This window comes from Onychostoma macrolepis, chromosome 16, assembly GCF_012432095.1.
Source record: "Onychostoma macrolepis isolate SWU-2019 chromosome 16, ASM1243209v1, whole genome shotgun sequence".
Taxonomy (NCBI): domain Eukaryota; kingdom Metazoa; phylum Chordata; class Actinopteri; order Cypriniformes; family Cyprinidae; genus Onychostoma; species Onychostoma macrolepis.
In genome coordinates, this window is record NC_081170.1 from 16978853 (window position 1) to 16998690 (window position 19838).

The window sequence follows — 19838 nt, forward strand, 5'->3', positions numbered from 1 at the left end:
TTACAAGTTGGAAAAAAAAAAAGACTCAAAACATTCAAAAGATGAGTTATTGTGAACTGTAATAAATTCACTACAGGATCTATATAAATACTTTATTCATCGATTCCTATATAAAGCTGAATTAATATGATTCAGAGGTTTTATTCAGAAAGAATCACCTGCTTATGAATGACAGCTTTTAAATTTGCTTATGACCACTCAGAATAAGGCACCTTGGATAAGTTTACACTTCAGATCTGCTTACAACATACTCACGTATTTATTGTTTAGAAAAACAAGCACGTTTAAATTGCAAACCACTGAAAATATCAAATGTATAAAAGTGAAAAAAAAAGTACTTAGAAAAGTATTGCACACCAGTGTTAAGGCCATTTTGGTAAACATTCCCATGCACTTGCTACAGCACCAATAATGCTATCTGAAATTCAAACAATAAATGTTTGTGTTGCCAAAAATCAAACCTATATTACATTCACAGAAGAAACCAGGGCATCCTGACAGCACAAGGGCAACTTTTTATGCATGTAGGATCAATTTAAACATCCTTTTTCTTATCCTTAATGTAACTTTTAAGTAAACAAGCTCCATGCTGAATAAATAAAAATAAATCTTTTATAAATACACAGACCCCAACACAGTTTTTCAGTTTCTCATCTTGCATTTTTCTCGAGTACAATCAGTTTCCAAACTACTTCACAAAACATTATGACACCTGCTTCTAATGCAACCCCATTTTTTCCCCCTGCCTCAAGTCATCCAGGAATCCTTTGCACTATTGACACTATTTACATGGCAGCAATGCAGCGCCCCCTAGAACTTGAAAAGGTTGATGAAACCCTGTGGAGACACGGCCTTGCAGCAGCTCTCTGTGTTATTGGCAGTGCAAGGATGGTTTGTATCCTGAAGTGAACAGAAAAAAAAAAAATTCAGTTATTGCCATAAAAGGACTATACAAAAAGGAGTGAATTTTCAAATAAAATGTGAAGAGCTAGAAATGAATTTAGTCTCACCTTCCAGAACAGGATGTGGCAATGTGTGCAGAACTGTAATGTGTCACTGTACTGCTCTTTGTGAGGGTAGCACCGGCACAACTTAAAATACATCTTTTTCCATTCCAAATGTCCTTTATCTGACAGCATTAGGCGCTTGCGGATCTGTGAAGAACATAGCAAATTACTTTAACCAAATTTAGTGTTTGTATGCAAGATTTAAGATATAAACATAAATATGCAAGATTCATCTTCTCTGCCATCAAGTAAGACCTTAAGTGCGTTACATTCCATCTGAAGAGCCACAAACGTCTACCTGTCTGTCTGAGAAGTGATACTGGCAGAGTTTCTTCCACAACAGCCGATCTTCTGTCACCACACTTAGGTCAGGGCATACTTGACCCAGGCTAACCAGATCTCTTCCGTCTGAGAGACGGTGCATGATGTTCAGCTGTAAACTAGCCGGAAGATCAAGGAAGGTCATCCCTGTGTTTGTGGGCTGGACAAATGAAGGAAGAAGAAAGTTTCTGTTCACATTCATGATCTGAGCACGATATAAAATATGTTCTGTATGCCATCAGACACTTTTTTTTTACATTTACCAGTTACTGTCAACTAAAACTATTTAAAAAAAATTATAATATATATATATATATATATATATATATATATATATATATATATATATATATATTTTTTTTTTTTTTTTTTTCTCCCACAAAAGGAGACATACTAGCTGTCCAAGCTGCTCTGGTGCCCAAAGATGTCAAGATTTAAGTTCATGTTTAGCTTTAGTCCACCAGTAAAATGTATGGTGATTCGGTGTTGTTTTTTTACATTTACATTTAGTCATTTAGCAGACGCTTTTATCCAAAGCGACTAACAAATGAGGACATTAGAAGCAATCAAAACCAACAAAAGAGCAACAACATGAAATCATATTTCAAGCTTCCATCCGTTCACTTTCATTTCACAGAAAAGAGCAGCTAAAACATTCTGCTAAACTTCTCCTTTAGTGTTCCACAGAGGAAGAAAGTTATAGAGGTTTGAAACGACTTGAGGATGAATAAATGATGCTAGAATTTTCATTTTTGGGTGAACTATCCCTTTAACGAAAGAAAAGTGAGTTTTACACTTACCCTGTTGATCTGAATGTTGTCAAGCTGCTGCTGCCACTGCAGTATGTTCTCCATGCGATGCACCCAGATGTTGATGTTCCCCACCAGGACAGACTTGCCCATGTCCTGAACCAGACTGCACAATGACGCATATAGCGTCTGCAGCAGTTCCTTTATCGGTCGAACATTCTGCTGATCCTCAAGAACTGAAAAAGAGTGCGAATGTTTAGTTTGTAACTAACAGTTCAAGGATGCAAAATAACAGTGAGTCCAACAGTGTTGACAGGATCTGGTGTGTGTCACGGGATACTTTAACTTCATGCCTGATGCTTTCATAACACACATATCAAAACAGAATACCTTTCCATTATGATTAAGACATTTCAATCATAAACCGAAGAATAAGAAGAGTGGACAGGTAAATGAATAAAGCGGTTTGAGCATGATGTAGCTTACAAAGCGAGCGGTTTGGTTTTCCATAACAACATGCACCTTTGTTTAGCGGAGACGACTTTTGGTTTATAATACATCTGATGTTCCTGTTTGCTCTCTGAGGCTTGTCGCTCTTTCCAGTGCAGGCAATTATGAAATTTCCATTCGGCTATGAGCTACTGGCCAAGCCCACCAACCTAATTTTGTTGTGAGCGATTACAGAAAACAGAATAAACAGCTACTATGTTATGACAGATTTTTGCCTAATTTTTATTTCTTATTAGCCACAAGAGAATTTCAGTACAAGCCTCTGAGTAAATAATCTTTGTGAAGATGTAAATGTAAACAGACATTGTTGATGATTCACACTGGCTAATGGTTTTGTAAATGAGATGGTGAAGATATGAGACACTAGCAAGAAAGCTTACCTTTCTGCACAACCCTTTCCAGAATGTTCATGTAGTTTTTCTGTGCCACTCCGCTCAGCGAAGGCAGTTGGGACTTGGCGATCAGCTCCAGCAGCTGAAATGTTAGACATAAATTTCAGAGGTCAGACTAAGAGACTGTGCGTTCCCGCATTACTTACAGACTGTTATATTCCACTCTCTTCAGCCTTGGCAAGAACAAAAGGCTCAGAAATGGGCCTCCGTTGAAATGCATTCTGGCTTATGTCTGTTTCAGCAGTGTTGTTGTTTAGACATTTTGAAGACAAAAGAAGGTAACAGTTCTTTCAGATGCTACAAATGGATGGTAAAACAAAGTGCTAACTTTACTGTAATTCTGTTTGTGGATATGCATGCTATCAGCTTGACAAGAGTAGATTCCCAACACCAAGTTCATTTTCAAAAGGAAGGACAGCCAAGAGCAAATAGTGAGAGCTGTGTTGTGTTGGGCGGCATGACTGGCATGTAATATCAGCACAATGCACATCATGGAGCAACACTGACCCACACTCGACCCAGAAACATGTGAGCATTGTCATTCTTCCCCTCCGCTACAGCGAGCCCCTGATGACAGACACTCCAGAAGTCTTTATGTGGAGAATGAAAGTTTGGGTTGGTATGAGTTTTATGTTTTTAAAAGACGCTCACCAAGGCTGCATTGTATTTTTTTATGTATCTACAAATGTATTTTTTATATATAATATTAAAATTTAATATTTTAAAATGTATTCTTGTAATGGCAAAGCTGATTTTCAGTGGCCATTACTGCAGTCTTCAGTGTCAACTGATCTTTCAGAAATCATGCTAATATGCATTGCCTTTTTTTTTTCTTTTGCTGAAGAAAATTTTTTATTTATGTGGAAATCAGGATTTGTTTTTGACAAATAAAAAGTTGAAAATTATTTATCTAAAATAGAAATCTTTTGTAAAATTACAAAGGTATTTTCGGTCACTTTTGATCAGTTTAATTGCTGAATAAAATATTACAAAAGTGTTTAGGCCTATAAAATAAAAAGATTACGGACCCCAAACTTTTGAAAACTAAGTAAAAGGATGTACATTTTTCTAGCTTAGTATATATTTTATTTGCCTGACCCTTTGGAATAATATGACAGTTATTTGTAATGGCTTTGGGTTAGTTGACATGATTTTGCAAAGACATGCAAAAGCTATTTGTATTACACAGTTATCATTATCAAAGGTAAATTCACACAGCTAAATGACTATAATATTACGAGGTATTAGTGGTCTTTGTTTCTCATAAGTCTTCTCAAAGGTCTATTTTTCCATCCCTACTAAACCTGATCTCTGTAACCGAGCTCTAACGCAACACTCGCAAGGCCAGGCAAGCAAGAGACAAACTAAGATAAACCTGACACTACTATGTCTCAACTGTGCCTGGAAACATCTAGAAAAATAAGTGATGCACATATGATGCACTGAACTGAGTTTTAATGACCTTAGCCAAAATGCTCAAATAAACAACTTGATCCTGATCCTGTTTACCGGTCATCCGAAGTGATCACAAGGATTCATGACCCAGTTCGCCAGCACCTTAAACTCGTCATAGCTGACTCTATACCACAGTGGAGTCAAGTGATCGGATCAGAATTCAGGGTCACAAAGCAGACAGATAGAGAGAAGGGCCCATGAGGGGGGAGTTAATGGGCAACTAAGTCACTTGACTTTCCGTTCTGGTTTCATAAGCTTTCTCAACCTCAGCTGTCTGCTGGGACACTGCGTGACAGTGACCTCAACATCACACCGACCTGTGTTTATCTGCTCTTAGCCAACGACATTTGCTTTCATCAACGGAACGAGTAAATCTAGAAGAACATCCTCTCATCAGTGACCCTAAACCAGAGCAGTATTGGCCAACTTAAGGAGCACTTGAGTTTAAGATACTTTAGCTACATTAAGAGTTCAAATTAAAACACACAGACAAGTACATAAAAACACTACCATGGGCCTTGTGCATTTGCCATGAAACGGCCCCAGAGGCCCTCTTGTCTGGTGTGCGATGATAAGAATGAAGACAGTAGCAGATACTCGGAGCCCAAGACTTAAGTTAACCCTTTCTTCTTCAGAGACTGAAATAGTTGGTCGGAAAAATAGACAGGCAGAAACTCACCCTTACGACATAATTGAATCGCCTGGTGTCCTTGATGGCACTGCAGAAGTCCAAGCGATTAAATGCTTCGCCCAGAGTACAATATCCATGACGCTGTGTGAAATGATCAAAGAGGAGTTAGCCGACTACTTATTCCCACTCTGTCATACTGCAGGAGATAACAGGCCTTACCTCTTTGGTGCTCCCTTTGTGGACATAAATCCATTTGTCTTTGTGAAAATCTGTAATGAAGAAATAAGTTAAGATTTTTGCAGTAACAGCAGTTCGAATTTCACAAAGAAACAGTGACGATACTCACAAGGAATCTTTGTGTTGTTGTTCAGCAAGTCCTTCTTTCGCTTCTTTGCAGCCACATCATAATTAATGCTGAGGATCAAATTTTCCTTGTCATGCTCTTCTTTGCAGTAGCTGAAAGCAGAGTGAAGTGGTTTATAAATACTTTGTGTAGGAAATATCTGCATAGTTTAGCAACCTGTTTGATGAGTAGGCCATAAACCAATTTTTCATCTGTACCTACAACAGTTCTAGAAACAGTAAACAGTTCGAGCTTATGACCTGTCCCACTATCATGGTATTAATAGCAAGGTGACTAACAGATGATGAGTAAACACAAAGGCATTTTTTGTTTACCACAGCTATTTACTGCAGTCCTATATACACACACAATGTGTGCGTGTAATGTGTATGTGTGTGTATATATATATGTGTGTGTATGTATGTATGTGTGTGTGTGTATATTTTATATATATATATATATATATATGTATATGTGTGTGTGTGTATGTAATAATATATTATTATATACACAGATATTAATGTACGCATATTTATGTTCATGTATTTACAGACGCATATTTGAATATATAAATGTACAAATATTAATATAAAAATACGTATAACACACACAAAAAAATTATCTTCAGCCATGAAATAACTTAATGACTTTCTGACTGTAAAGTGAATCTGCTGTCAATAGGTTTCATGTATAAACGCTTTTGTTTATCAATCTGTCGCAGATCTTGCGTCTGCAGCAAACTACGCCATTTGTTTGATGATGCTGTTAGTGGTGAACAAGGGAACGTACCAGGTCAAACACTTAAAATGCAAATGTTGAAGCGTTAAACACGTACCTCTTCCGTTCTGATACATTGTTATTCGTCTCGTTTTCATCTTTCGTCGTTTTTTTCCAGCCGTCCTCGGTTTTCACCCAGCTTTGACCAGGAGACCGCCAGTCTTGCCCAAGAAACGGCATTGTCAAGATGCGAAAACCAGTGACAACGAAAGAAAACTTGTTAGTGTTACACTTGAGAAGCAGTAGAAGTGATTTTCTTGCGTGTTTACTGCTATATTATATCATGTTGTGAGCGCGTTTCTGATGATAAAAGTGCGCAGCTGTATTTATATTGTCAGGAGGAGAATCCGGAAATGTTCCTGGTCCCGCCCCCTTTGGACCGCGTTCTCCAACACGTGGCTTTGTTTATCATCTTCCTTAATATTGCAAAACCTCACTGGAAACATAATCACACGTAAGGTTCAGTACGCTGCTGGATCATCTGTCCTCATGCGCTTATGAAATATCATATAGTAAATGCAGTTTAATCGTCGGCGATGAGCACAAGACTTTCTTATATTCTTGTGAAACAAACAAGAAAACGACTCTTCAGAAAATCCCAGACGTGATCTAAACATAGAAAGCTGACTCCTCTGTTGATTTTCCCTTATGACTAAGATCATAACATTAACTTTAGTAGCTACCCATGCATAAGTGTATGTGTGTAAATTCTGTGAGAATGTTTGGGATTTTGGATCAAGATTAAAAGAATCATGCTATGTGCGTAAATGACCTTTGTAATTCTCTTGTATCAGAATATGCAGACCATATTGACTTTAAAGAAGTGGGTCAAACAAAGGCTGGTTATCCATTATGAAAAAAGCATGTAGCCTATGTTTTTACCTTATTACTAAACCTTTTAGTAACATGATCAGAGTCCAATAGACCTGCTATTAACACAACACCATCAGTTTTGTAAAATGAAACTGTCAGGGAACTGCACTTCACACCATGATAAGGAAATATAATCTTTTGAAGTTGATTTCATCAATACCTGTTCACTTTTGTTTGGTAATGAGTTGCATACTGAGCAAGAAATGTGACCCAGCTGCCCTACATTATGATGTAATGAGAGCTGATGGAAATGAGAAACTCGCAGCTTCCTTTTATCCTTTAATCTCTTTAAGACAGACATAAGAGTTACTCTGTGCTGACTGTTTAATTTCAGACACTTTAATTCTTTTCAGCTGAAAATTGTTGTGTGTAAACCAGATTTTAGAAGATGCATATTACCAGTGTTTTACACTTCCTTGATGCTAAAACTAACACTATATTGTAATTACCATGCAGAGCTGGTTTCATTTACACAGAGATATTAATGATACCTAAACGAGTCAGCACAATAAAACACACACACACACACACATACACACACACGTTATTTAATTATTTTGCATTATAAAGAGTATTTCTGGAATGTTTTTCTAGACAGGCAGAACTGAGCTTGTGCATATTTTAGAGCAAACGTTTTTTTTTTTTCTTGAAATCAAAACAGAAATGCATGCCATGCGATTGTTAAACAGTCATTTGAGATTCAACACACACTCAGGTATGTGATAAAGGTTACAGGAAAACACTTCTCAACAGTTTGTCTCCTCATCTCCTCACAACAGTGCTGATGCAACCTGACTTGGCTGGGTGCTGTAAACTATTCTGCGTACTGTGTTTAAAGTGTAGTGAAGGCTCCAGAACTAGTGTCTCTCTACTGCCCCTTGCCAATCTGGTTGATTGTAAAAGATACAGAAGGTCACAGATCCCTCACCAAGTGGCAACTGAAACATGCATCAGCAGGAGCACATGACAAGATGCATAAGCACATGCACAGAGTGTGACTGTAGTGACATTCATACAGTGAACCGTGTTGCTTCACAGGACCCTATGCTTCATATTTTCCAAGAAGTAATCTGTTTCCAGTAAGGATATTTCACTTTAGAAGTGTGTATTTATAAATTAAATATTTATTGTGTGTTATAATTTCCATGGAATAAAGTATTTCAATTATAAAAATATCCTACGTTTAGAAGTTTAGGATCAGTAATATTTTTTGGAAAGAAATTATTACATTAATTCAGCATTAATTCAGTGCATTAAACTGATCAAAAGTAAAATTACAAAAGGTTTATCATTTCAAACACATGTTCTTTTGAACTTTTTATTTTTCAAAGAATCATGAAAAAATGTATCATGGTTCCAAAAACTAAAAATAAAAAACAAGATCAAGCAGTACAGCTGTTTTCAACTTTGATAATAATAACATATGTTTCTTGAGCAACAAATCAGCATATTAGAATGATTTTTGTAGGATCATGTGACTTAAGAATTAAAAACATTTTCTTATTACATCTTAAAAATCTTTAAATAGAAAACACGCATACACTCACACGTAGTTTTTATTTATCAATTTACCAACTGAATTCTAGTTTTATTCAGAAGGAGGAATAGTGATAGAATAGCGTCATTGTTTAATTTTGGAAACATTAACAAGCACAACATTTAGGCAGATATCCAATATAAATGATGTTACGGTAGTCTAAACTTTTTAAAAGAAAGATGTTTGAAATGTTTTAGTAACATTGTGACTTGAGACCCATTTCATTAGCTTTTCATTCCAATGGTTTAACTGCACATCAGGAAGGCATTTGCCTCAATTGCAAGGCAAATACATTCAACAACGTGACATTTGTTCTTCTCTTAAAATATCTTTTCCCAAGCCATGTTCACTGTTTGGCTCTCAGCTCAGGGACAAGTGCTATGAGGGGATTTCCTAGACATGTAGGATATTACAACAATTTCCATTTGATGATTTAAAGCTAAGAAAAGCTCAACATTTGTCTGTGAACAAGAGCAAAACAAGTAAATCATGTAACGATGTAGATGGAAATGTCTAGAAGGGTTTTTGTTTTGCGTTCATGTCAGCGGACGCGCACACATGCTCACTAACACACCTGTTGCTGTTGCTCTTACACTGATTTCATCATTCCCTCAGGTTCACTCTGTGAAATGTTTCAATTTACATCCTGGACCGACCAAATCTGCAATCTGGGTCAGCCACATGATTCTGTTGGTGTAATGTTCTCCCTTGTTTGTTTCCCAAAATAACATCAGATCACCTATAGCCTGGACTGAAGCCCATCATTCAGCACAACATGTTCAGAAGTTTGACTTAGTATAATCAATGTAAACCTCAAAGAGCACATGCAGCATAGGTCTCATTTTGCACTGAGTAATCATAACACAAATATTGTTGTTCACCTTTTTATCATCCTTAATGTCAAAGTTCAAAGAACTTGTATAACTTGTGAATATATACCAGCACAGAATTCACACTATAAGAAGAGACAGTAGCAAGTCTCTTAATAGCTCATCAAAACCTCCTTTGTGATTCGCAGTTTCATGTCTGGGCATGTTGACACCTGTTACAGCGACAGGAAGACATGTAAAACTCAAGACAGGGCAGTAACACTTATTTCTCTCACACATCTGCTGCCTTACGTTTCACACCTCCTGTGGCATGTCAAATGATGAGTTTCATCTTCGGTGATCTAGGTACTGCATGTAGGATGATGCATCACAGCAGAGCTATGTAACAATTTTTAAGAATGCATTTCATTTCAAATAGAAGAGAGTTAATACATTTAAAGGATCAAATAAACAGAAATGTTGTTATACAAAGATGTTGTTTTTACTTCTTGAATTCTGTCATCATTTAATAAACCCAATTTTTGACCGAAATGAAAGCAAGTCTCTGAGAAATAGATTGTTCAGCTGACAAAATGCCTTTTAGAAAATTACGATCTAGGACTTTTATACAGTGTGTGACATAGAAAAGACAATCCTTCCCAACTTTGTTTTCATCCATGCTGAATTTAATATGACGTCTATTACCCTTGTGAGGTTCTTTCTTATGTGGAAATGAGTGCTGTCAAACGATCAATCACGATTAATTGCATCCAAAATAAACGTTTTTACGTAATATATAGGTGTACTGTGTATATTTATTATGTACGTTTTATAAATACACACACATACAGTATATATATTTAAAATATTTACATGCATATATTTATATTATAAATATATTTAATATACAAATGTAACATTTTTCTTAAATATATACATGCATGTGTGTGTATTTATATATACATAATAAATATACACAGTACACACACATATGTAAACAAAAACTTTTATTTTGGATGTGATTCATTGTTTGACAGCACAATTTGAAATATAAAATTAAATATAATTTAGTGCGATCCAATTTTTCTTTTATAGTATTTTCTTTTGTGTTCCACAAGAAAGTAAGTCAGCAGGTTTGGATCTACATGAGACTGAGCAAATGATTACAGTGTGTTTTTTAGTTTATTTTTTGGATGAACTATACAATTTAAATGCCCATAAGGCAACTTACAAATAACACACAAAAGCATTATTAATTTTTATGAAGCATTTAATGATAAACATAATTGTTCAATTAAACTCATTTTCAACAGGATGTAACCACTATATACTTGGAGGGAAAAAAAACATTAATAAAAAAATCAGTTTACAAAATAAAGGAATGTATTTACATAAAAGTACTCATGTAAACTTACAATGTGCAACTATACAGTGTCAAGTGCAAAGTAATATTGAACAGAGATTCAAAGGTATCTTGTATTTTGTAGTAAACACTAATATTATTTAATAGATCAGATGATCTAAAAGATCCTTGAAAATCAAGTTAAAAAGTACCATACTTGTATCTGCTATATGATTTGAGCTTAATTTCAGCTATTTTAATAACTATTACTAGTTATTTTACTAATACTTCACTCAAAAAGCAACATGTGCAAACCCGTTTAGAGACCTTTGAAAAATATGTGCGTCTCATTACTTTGCTATTATAATATGCTTTGTATTTTTACTCTATATTTTTCTCAGTATGATCCGTCAAATACAGGTTAGCAAGAGACAGACATTTATAAACCTGAATGAAGTGACTAAGCTACATTGTCACATAAATACATTCATGTAGGCAGAAACTTATCAGAGAGATAGACCAGAGGTACTGAGCCATGGTCAAATAGCTTGAATGGAAGTGTTCCCATTGACACCCATGAGTCTGTCGTTGGGTCGTAGCAGTCAAAGCTGTCTGAATCTTCCACACTCTCGTGGCTGTTAATGAAACGGCCCCCCGTGACATAGATCTTGTCATTGACCACAGTAGCAGAGTGATGCATCTTTCTGGCCTTCATATTTTCACATTTTTCAAACCTGTTGGTTTTAACATTATAGGCTACCATTCTTCTAGTATAGCCTGTTGAAACAAAAAAAACAAAAAAAAAAGAGGAGTTGGCATGAAATGGAAATTGCAATTGTTTTTTCTTTCCTTTTTGACATACTGACATACATACTAACAGTCAGAAGATTGGAATATTTAACATTTTTCTGTCTCTTATGCTCACCAAGACTGTAATCATTCGATCAAAAATACAGTAAAAACAGTAATATTAACAAATATTAATACAATTTAAAATAACTGTTTTCCATTTGAATATATTTTAAAATGTAATTTATTCCTGCATGGCAAAGCTGAATTTTTAGCAGCCATTACTCAAGTCACATGATCCTTCAGAAATTATCCTTCTTTCAATAAATAAATAAACAAATAAATCAATAATTCCAAAGTTTGATGATTTGCATAGATAATTTATAATAATCACTTCAACAGTCAACAAAGAATTTTGATTTCACGGTGACTTTAAGACCAATGCACAGGAATGCTAGTTTTACAATACCACAAAAGAAAAACCGTCCTTACCGCCTACAATGTAGATTTTATCATCAATCACTGCAGCTGGTGCACAGACGTTCTTCACCATCCTTGTTTCCAACCTACACCACAGATTCCTTCCTATGTGGTACACCTATCAAGAACAAACATCTTTTACCACTTCAAAATCATTGAAATTTGTGCTCTTTACAATTAAACGTCCAAAATAACCCTGAAATATCAAACCTGAATCATTCGAACTGGTTTCTGCGAGGCGTCTTCTCCTCCGAACACATATATTCTCTGGTTATGCGCAGCTACAGCTGGGTGCAGAACTGCGGTGGGCACAGGGGCCATGGCCTCCCATTGGTTGAACATGGTGTCGTATCGCTCTACCTCATTGGACAGCTGTCCATCAGCCGTCAATCCACCCAGTATGAAAATGAAATGTAGGTAGGTGGAGCTCTGATGGGAGTATCGAGGCGTCAGCATGGGTTCTCCCATTCTCCATTGGTTTGTTTTGAGAGAAAGCGTGTAAACGGTGTTGCTAGGTGTACACTGGCCTCCTGCTCTCATGGTTAAGCCACCCAGAACGTAAAGGATGCTGTGCATGCAGACATAAGCAGGTCGGTAGAGCCGCAAAGGGACTTTTGCGAGCCACTGCCAGCAGTGAGTTTGCTCATCGTAGAGTAGCGCCTCACGAGACGTCCGCTCGCCATTCTTACGTCCTCCTATTACTACAAGAGCCTCCTTGCAGTTTTGACGCCGCGGCGCGGCCCACATGGGCTCAAGATCGCCAGGGCAATAAGTGCCAACAGAAAAGAGAAGACGACGAACAGATTCGATAATTTCTGTGCATAAAGATGATGATTGGACTAGAGGGTCGTTAGCGATAAACTGGAAAAGATATGAAGGGTGGACATGTCTCAGTCTCACACGACGGAACAAGTCATGGATGGTGCCACGTCTGGAGAACGGGTCGTGATGGATCCAAGCTAGAAGAGTCTCAAATACTTGCTCCTCTTCAACGCAAAGTCTGTCGTCTTCCAAGTAGCTCACCAATTCGGTTAGCGAGAGTTCACAGAAGTCCTCGGAGACAACCACATCTGAGAAGCTCTTCATGGCCAGCTCTCTTGCTTTCTCACTCAAGCTTGAGCAGTGCAGGATTTCTGAGAGCCGGATCATGCTCAGGCAGTTGTCTGGACTGAGCTGGGCCTGCAGGAAGGTGGAGCAGGCCTCAAAAAGTCTTCCGTACTGAAGCATTGAGGCGGCTTGCATCAGAGGGAGAACCAGCTCCATGGTGATGCTGATGGACCCAGTGTAAACATACTCCACCATACTTGTAAGGATGTCATAAGGAACACCTTGGAGGTTTATCTGGGGCTTCTGGGTCTCCAGGAAGCTGCTGCAAAACATAGCGTAGAAGTAAGGGCTGCTGGACACCAGAACATTGCGGTGACATGGGATCTCTTTTCCCTCAGAGCAAAGCAAAACATCCGTGAGAATTCGGTCTTTCCTTAAGGTATTCAGCTCCAGTAGGAGAGTGGAAGTCAGGATTTTGTCTTTAAAATGCAAGACTTCTGATATTGGCTCATCTAAGCTGTGAAAAAAATGGAGGTTTTATAATCATAACATTTTCTGTAATTTGGATACTTGTTGCCACAATTGCAGAAGATATTTTTCTTTGTGTACATGAAAACTATAATTGCAGCAGTTTAGATGCATTTCATATTACCATTTCATTTTTAAAAAACGAATGATTTTGAAAATGAGGCGATATTTACATCTTTTAGCTTTTATCTAACATTCAGGATACACATTTTCTCTATTAATGTATTCCATTGGAAGCCCATGACCTTGGCACTATAGCATCATGCCCCATACAAATATATAATTTATTATATAAAAAATTACATACAGTATTATACAGTAAACATGCAGTTTGTGTGTGTGCCTGCCTGTATGTATGTACATACACTGAACAAAATTATAAACGCAACACTTTTGTTTTTGCCCCCATTTTTCATGAGCTGAACTCAAAAGATCTAAGACTTTTTCTATGTACACAAAAGGCCTATTTCTCTCAAATATTGTTCACAAATCTGTGTTAGTGAGCACTTCTCCTTTGCCGAGATACTCCATCCACCTCACAGGTGTGGCATATCAAGATGCTGATAAGACAGGATGATTATTGCACAGGTGTGCCTTAGGCTGGCCACAATAAAAGGCCACTCTAAAATGTGCAGTTTTACTGTATTGGGGGGGTCCGGGGGGGTCCGAAAACCAGTCAGTATCTGGTGTGACCACCATTTGCCTCACGCAGTGCAACACATCTCCTTCGCATAGAGTTGATCAGGTTGTTGATTGTGGCCTGTGGAATGTTGGTCCACCTCTTCAATGGCTGTGCGGTTGCTGGATATTGGCAGGAACTGGAACACGCTGTCGTATACGCCGATCCAGAGCATCCCAAACATGCTCAATGGGTGACATGTCCGGTGAGTATGCTGGCCATGCAAGAATTGGGATGTTTTCAGCTTCCAGGAATTGTGTACAGATCCTTGCAACATGGGGCCGTGCATTATCATGCTGCAACATGAGGTGATGGTCGTGGATGAATGCCACAACAATGGGCCTCAGGATCTCGTCACAGTATCTCTGTGCATTCAAAATGCCATCAATAAAATGCACCTGTGTTCGTTGTCCATAACATACGCCTGCCCATACCATAATCCCACCGCCACCATGGGCCACTCGATCCACAACGTTGACATCAGCAAACCGCTCACCCACACGACGCCATACACGCTGTCTGCCATCTGCTCTGTACAGTGAAAACCGGGATTCATCCGTGAAAGGAACACCTCTCCAAAGTGCCAGACGCCATCGAATGTGAGCATTTGCCCACTCAAGTCAGTTACGAGGACGTACTGCAGTCAGGTCGAGACTCCGATGAGGACGACAAGCATGCAGATGAGCTTCCCTGAGACGGTTTCTGACAGTTTGTGCAGAAATTCTTTGGTTATGCAAACCGATTGTTGCAGCAGCCGTCCGGGTGGCTGTTCTCAGACGATCTTGGAGGTGAAGATGCTGAATGTGGAGGTCCTGGGCTGGTGTGGTTACACGTGGTCTGCGGTTGTGAGGCCGGTTGGATGTACTGCCAAATTCTCTGAAACGCCTTTGGAGACGGCTTATGGTAGAGAAATGAACATTCAATTCACGGGCAACAGCTCTGGTGGACATTCCTGCAGTCAGCATGCCAATTGCACGCTCCCTCAAAAATATAAATACGTTCTTCAATTCCTGCGCTATATGCAAATTTAACGGAGTTCACGTCAATGAAAGCAATAGATATGCGCTGCATTTTATTAATTATCAGCTAATTTCAATATAAGAGACCGCAACAGGAGAGAGCGTGATGGAAGATAGGTTAGTCTCACTACTTTTAATGAAGATGTTGTGTGTTGAACGTCTGTGACTTACTTTTAGTTTCATTCGCGGCAGTTTACGTGTTGGCTTGCTGAAGAGATCCTCAGCTACTCATCCGCGGTGACGCTTGTTGCATTAGCGCTGTCATATCTGACTATAACATACCATATAGCCTATAAAACGCTCTCACACGTTTATTATTTTAATATTTTGGGAGGAGTAAAATTAGCATATGTGATTTCAACAACCAGATGCATTTACACTTGTCCAGTTTCATCTGGAATGCGGACCAGAACACCTCCTGAAGTGGTTTGAGTGATCGGATTTATATCCGTCTCGAATGCGTTTCAGAGGGCATTTACACCTGGTCTTTTCAGGATCGGATAGCTATCCAATCAGAAAAAACACATGAATTGACCAGGTGTAAACAGCCCCTTAGAGTGGCCTTTTATTGTGGCCAGCCTAAGGCACACCTGTGCAATTATCATGCTGTCTAATCAGCATCTTGATATGCCACACCTGTGAGGTGGATGGAGTATCTCGGCAAAGGAGAAGTGCTCACTCTCACAGATTTAGACAGATTTGTGAACAATATTTGAAAGAAATAGGCCTTTTTTGTACATAGAAAAAGTCTTAGATCTTTGAGTTCAGCTCATGAAAAATGGGGGCAAAAACAAAAAAGTGTTGCGCTTATAATTTTGTTCAGTGTATATATGAAGAGTTCAGATGCAAAAGCCTCTAAGTGCCATCTGGAATTTTCTTCTAAAATTAGCATTTTTAATCACTCTCCTATATTTATGTTCAGTTATTTCACTTTAATTGCATAGAAAATGACCTATACATTGCCATTAAGAGTAAAATTACTGAACCTAAACATAGGAGCCTGATAAAAATTCAAATTTTAGATGAAAATTTCAGACGGCACTTAGAGGCTTTTGAACTCTTTATACAGGTGCATCTCAATAAATTAGAATGTCATGGAAAAGTTCATTTATTTCAGTAATTCAACTCAAATTGTGAAACTCGTGTATTAAATAAATTCAGTGCACACAGACTGAAGTAGTTTAAGTCTTTGGTTCTTTTAATTGTGATGATTTTGGCTCACATTTAACAAAAACCCACCAATTCACTATCTCAACAAATTAGAATATGGTGACATGCCAATCAGCTAATCAACTCAAAACACCTGCAAAGGTTTCCTGAGCCTTCAAAATGGTCTCTCAGTTTGGTTCACTAGGCTACACAATCATGGGGAAGACTGCTGATCTGACAGTTGTCCAGAAGACAATCATTGACTACGTTTACATGGACATCAGTAATCTAATTATTTACCTTATTCTGAATAAGACAATATTATGATTAAGGTGTTTACATGGGTCGCTTTTAGAATAATCCTTTCATGTTCCCGTTTTACATGTTAGAGTACATAGATCGATTAATGGCATGCGTCATTACGTCACCACCCGACGCCCCCTCCAGAATTTCACGTATAAACATATAGTTCGTCTTTGTGATGATGCCATATATAGTTTTGGGTGTTTCATTTTTAATTTTATGAAAGCTTCAAGTGCAGTTAATTATTTGTACGTGCAAACAGACGACAGCAGTGTTGAAGCTCTTTTATTTGCCGTCAAACGGTTGACCGCTGCCGTGTGTGTCTCTTGTCGCAAAATGCGGCGAAAAGTCCTACACGACGGTAATAGTTTGATTAAAGTGTTTACATGTCTGTACTGCACCTCGATAATGCAACTAAAATAGGAATACTCCACATGTCTTAATTCGATTTCTGTTTAGTTCGATTATGACTTTAGCCGGATTAAGGTAATCAAAAATCTCTGTTTACATGGTAGACTCTTAATCAGAGTATTGTCTTAATCGTATTAAAATCGGAGTATTGATGTCCATGTAAACGTAGTGACTGACACCCTTCACAAGGAGGGTAAGCCACAAACATTCATTGCCAAAGAAGCTGGCTGTTCACAGAGTGCTGTATCCAAGCATGTTAACAGTAAGTTGAGTGGAAGGAAAAAGTGTGGAAGAAAAAGATGCACAACCAGCCGAGAGAACCGCAGCCTTGTGAGGATTGTCAAGCAAAATCGATTCAAGAATTTGGGTGAACTTCACAAGGAATGGACTGAGGCTGGGGTCAAGGCATCAAGAGCCACCACACACAGACGTGTCAAGGAATTTGGCTACAGTCGTCGTATTCCTCTTGTTAAGCCACTCCTGAACCACAGACAACGTCAGAGGTGTCTTACCTGGGCTAAGGAGAAGAAGAACTGGACTGTTGCCCAGTGGTTCAAAGTCCTCTTTTCAGATGAGAGCAAGTTTTGTATTTAATTTGGAAACCAAGACCCTAGAGTCTGGAGGAAGGGTGGAGAAGCTCATAGCCCAAGTTGCTTGAAGTCCAGTGTTAAGTTTCCACAGTCAGTGATGATTTGGGGTGCAATGTCATCTGCTGGTGTTGGTCCATTGTGTTTTTTGAAAACCAAAGACACTGCACCCGTTTACCAAGAAATTTTGGAGCACTTCATGCTTCCTTCTGCTGACCAGCTTTTTAAAGATGCTGATTTCATTTTCCAGCAGCACCTGCCCACACTGCCAAAAGCACCAAAAGTTGGTTAAATGGTGTGCTTGCCTGGCCAGCAAACTCACCAGACCTGAACCTCATAGAGAATCTATGGGTATTGTCAAGAGGAAAATGAGCAACAAGAGACCAAAAAATGCAGATGAGCTGAAGGTCACTGTCAAAGAAACCTGGGCTTCCATACCACCTCAGCAGTGCCACAAACTGAATTGAGGCAGTAATTAAAAGAAAAGGAGCCCCTACCAAGTATTGAGTACATGTACAGTAAATGAACATACTTTCCAGAAGGCCAACAATTCACTAAAAATGTTTTTCTTATGAAGTATTCTAATTTGTTGAGATAGTGAATTGGTGGGTTTTTGTTAAATGTGAGCCGAAATCATCACAATTAAAAGAACCAAAGACTTAAACTACTTCAGTCTGTGTGCATTGAATTTATTTAATACACGAGTTTCACAATTTGAGTTGAATTACTGAAATAAACGAACTTTTCCACGACATTCTAATTTATTGAGATGCACCTGTATATATAAGTATGTTTATAAAAATTAATGCTTTGAATAAACAATAAACAATCATTCATATCTTTCTGACTGAACACAATGACATGCTAAAACATTAGTGTGAAGCTGCATCTGTGGAACTCATATTATTCAGTGAATATTTTCAAAAGCATGATTTATTCAACATTTCCACATATTAAGATACCTATTGAATGGAAGAAGATAAAAGAAGATGGAAAAAAGGTCCCTAGTCACCATATTTTATAGCCAGACAAATATCATACTTGTTTAACAATTCTTCATGTTCACCACACAATCATATTAATCTCCCAATACTAGAGTTGTCCAGTTTGCCTGAAGACTGACATATCATAACAAACACATGCTATGCTGTTCTATACAATCTACACAGGTGTTGTTGTGCCTACAGTCAAAGCATCTGCTCGGAGACCTGTTTTGTCAGCCATATCTTGCCTTACCTTGTCTCAGCTGATTTGAAGCACATTCTAGATGGTCCTGTAAATATCTATGTATCATCAAACCTCAAACAGAACTCAAACTCGTCCCTCTGTTTTCAAAATCAGTTCACTTCTGAAAGGTGTTCACTTTCTGAGTTTGGCAGGTGGATGTTTATAGAGACTGGGGCGACCGCGGTATGTTATTTGTTGTTCACAAATCCTTCGAGAGGCCTCGGTGTACATTCCAGTCTCCCTAAAAATAGAAATCTCTCTTCTCTGTCAGAACTGGAGCTAGTCCCGCTAACACCTCCTCATGGTACGCCCTCGCCCCCTCTGTTTTTCCACAACACAAGTTTCTTCACTGTCTGCATAGCGTGTCTGAAAGCTCCATGCTCCACCACGTGTGTATGTTTACTGAGGCTGTAAACAACACCACTGGTGCCCAAATGCTATTCTAAGAGTTAGCCGTGTACTCGGAAAGACCCCCGTTTCTAAACTAAGCCCTCCCAAAGCCAGCATTGTGTTACTACAGCAGTCGTTACTAAACATCGGGATGATGAAGGCTCGGGATGAGGAGACATAACAGCTGAAGGCTTTGAAGCCAAACACGCAGTTATAAATTAGGCAACGCCGAGTGTTGAGGGCATTGTCTGAACGTAGTTTTGCTAATTTAGTGTGCTGCACTAGGATTGCACGCTAACCGTTTGAAGTTGCGTAAGCATCTGCAAATTGTAATGATCAGTAATGTAGGGAGAAAAACGAATTAAGCAAATAAAAATCTTAATTAAATCACAGTCTCAATCCATATCTGTATAATCTAGTATTAAGTAATCTAAACAGTTTTTACAATTTTGCTGATTAGATTATTAGTGTGAAGAACTACTG

General features: G+C 38.2%; 2 protein-coding genes across 2 annotated transcripts; both read right to left on the bottom strand.

Moving 5' to 3' along the window:
• Positions 1-78: 78 nt before the first annotated feature.
• fbxo32 (F-box protein 32) lies at positions 79-6535 on the bottom strand. Its single transcript, XM_058747169.1, has 9 exons — positions 6244-6535; positions 5412-5521; positions 5285-5334; positions 5114-5206; positions 2968-3061; positions 2129-2313; positions 1306-1488; positions 1011-1154; positions 79-900 (listed from the first exon to the last, which is right to left on the bottom strand). The coding sequence occupies exons 1-9, from the start codon at positions 6363-6365 to the stop codon at positions 811-813; spliced, it is 1071 nt and encodes a 356-aa protein (XP_058603152.1). The 5' UTR covers positions 6366-6535; the 3' UTR covers positions 79-810.
• Positions 6536-10394: 3859 nt separating this feature from the next.
• Positions 10395-19636, bottom strand: klhl38b (kelch-like family member 38b). Its single transcript, XM_058747857.1, has 4 exons — positions 18975-19636; positions 12226-13579; positions 12028-12133; positions 10395-11523 (listed from the first exon to the last, which is right to left on the bottom strand). Exons 1-4 carry the CDS (start codon positions 18998-19000, stop codon positions 11234-11236), a joined length of 1776 nt encoding a protein of 591 aa, XP_058603840.1. The 5' UTR covers positions 19001-19636; the 3' UTR covers positions 10395-11233.
• Positions 19637-19838: the final 202 nt, after the last annotated feature.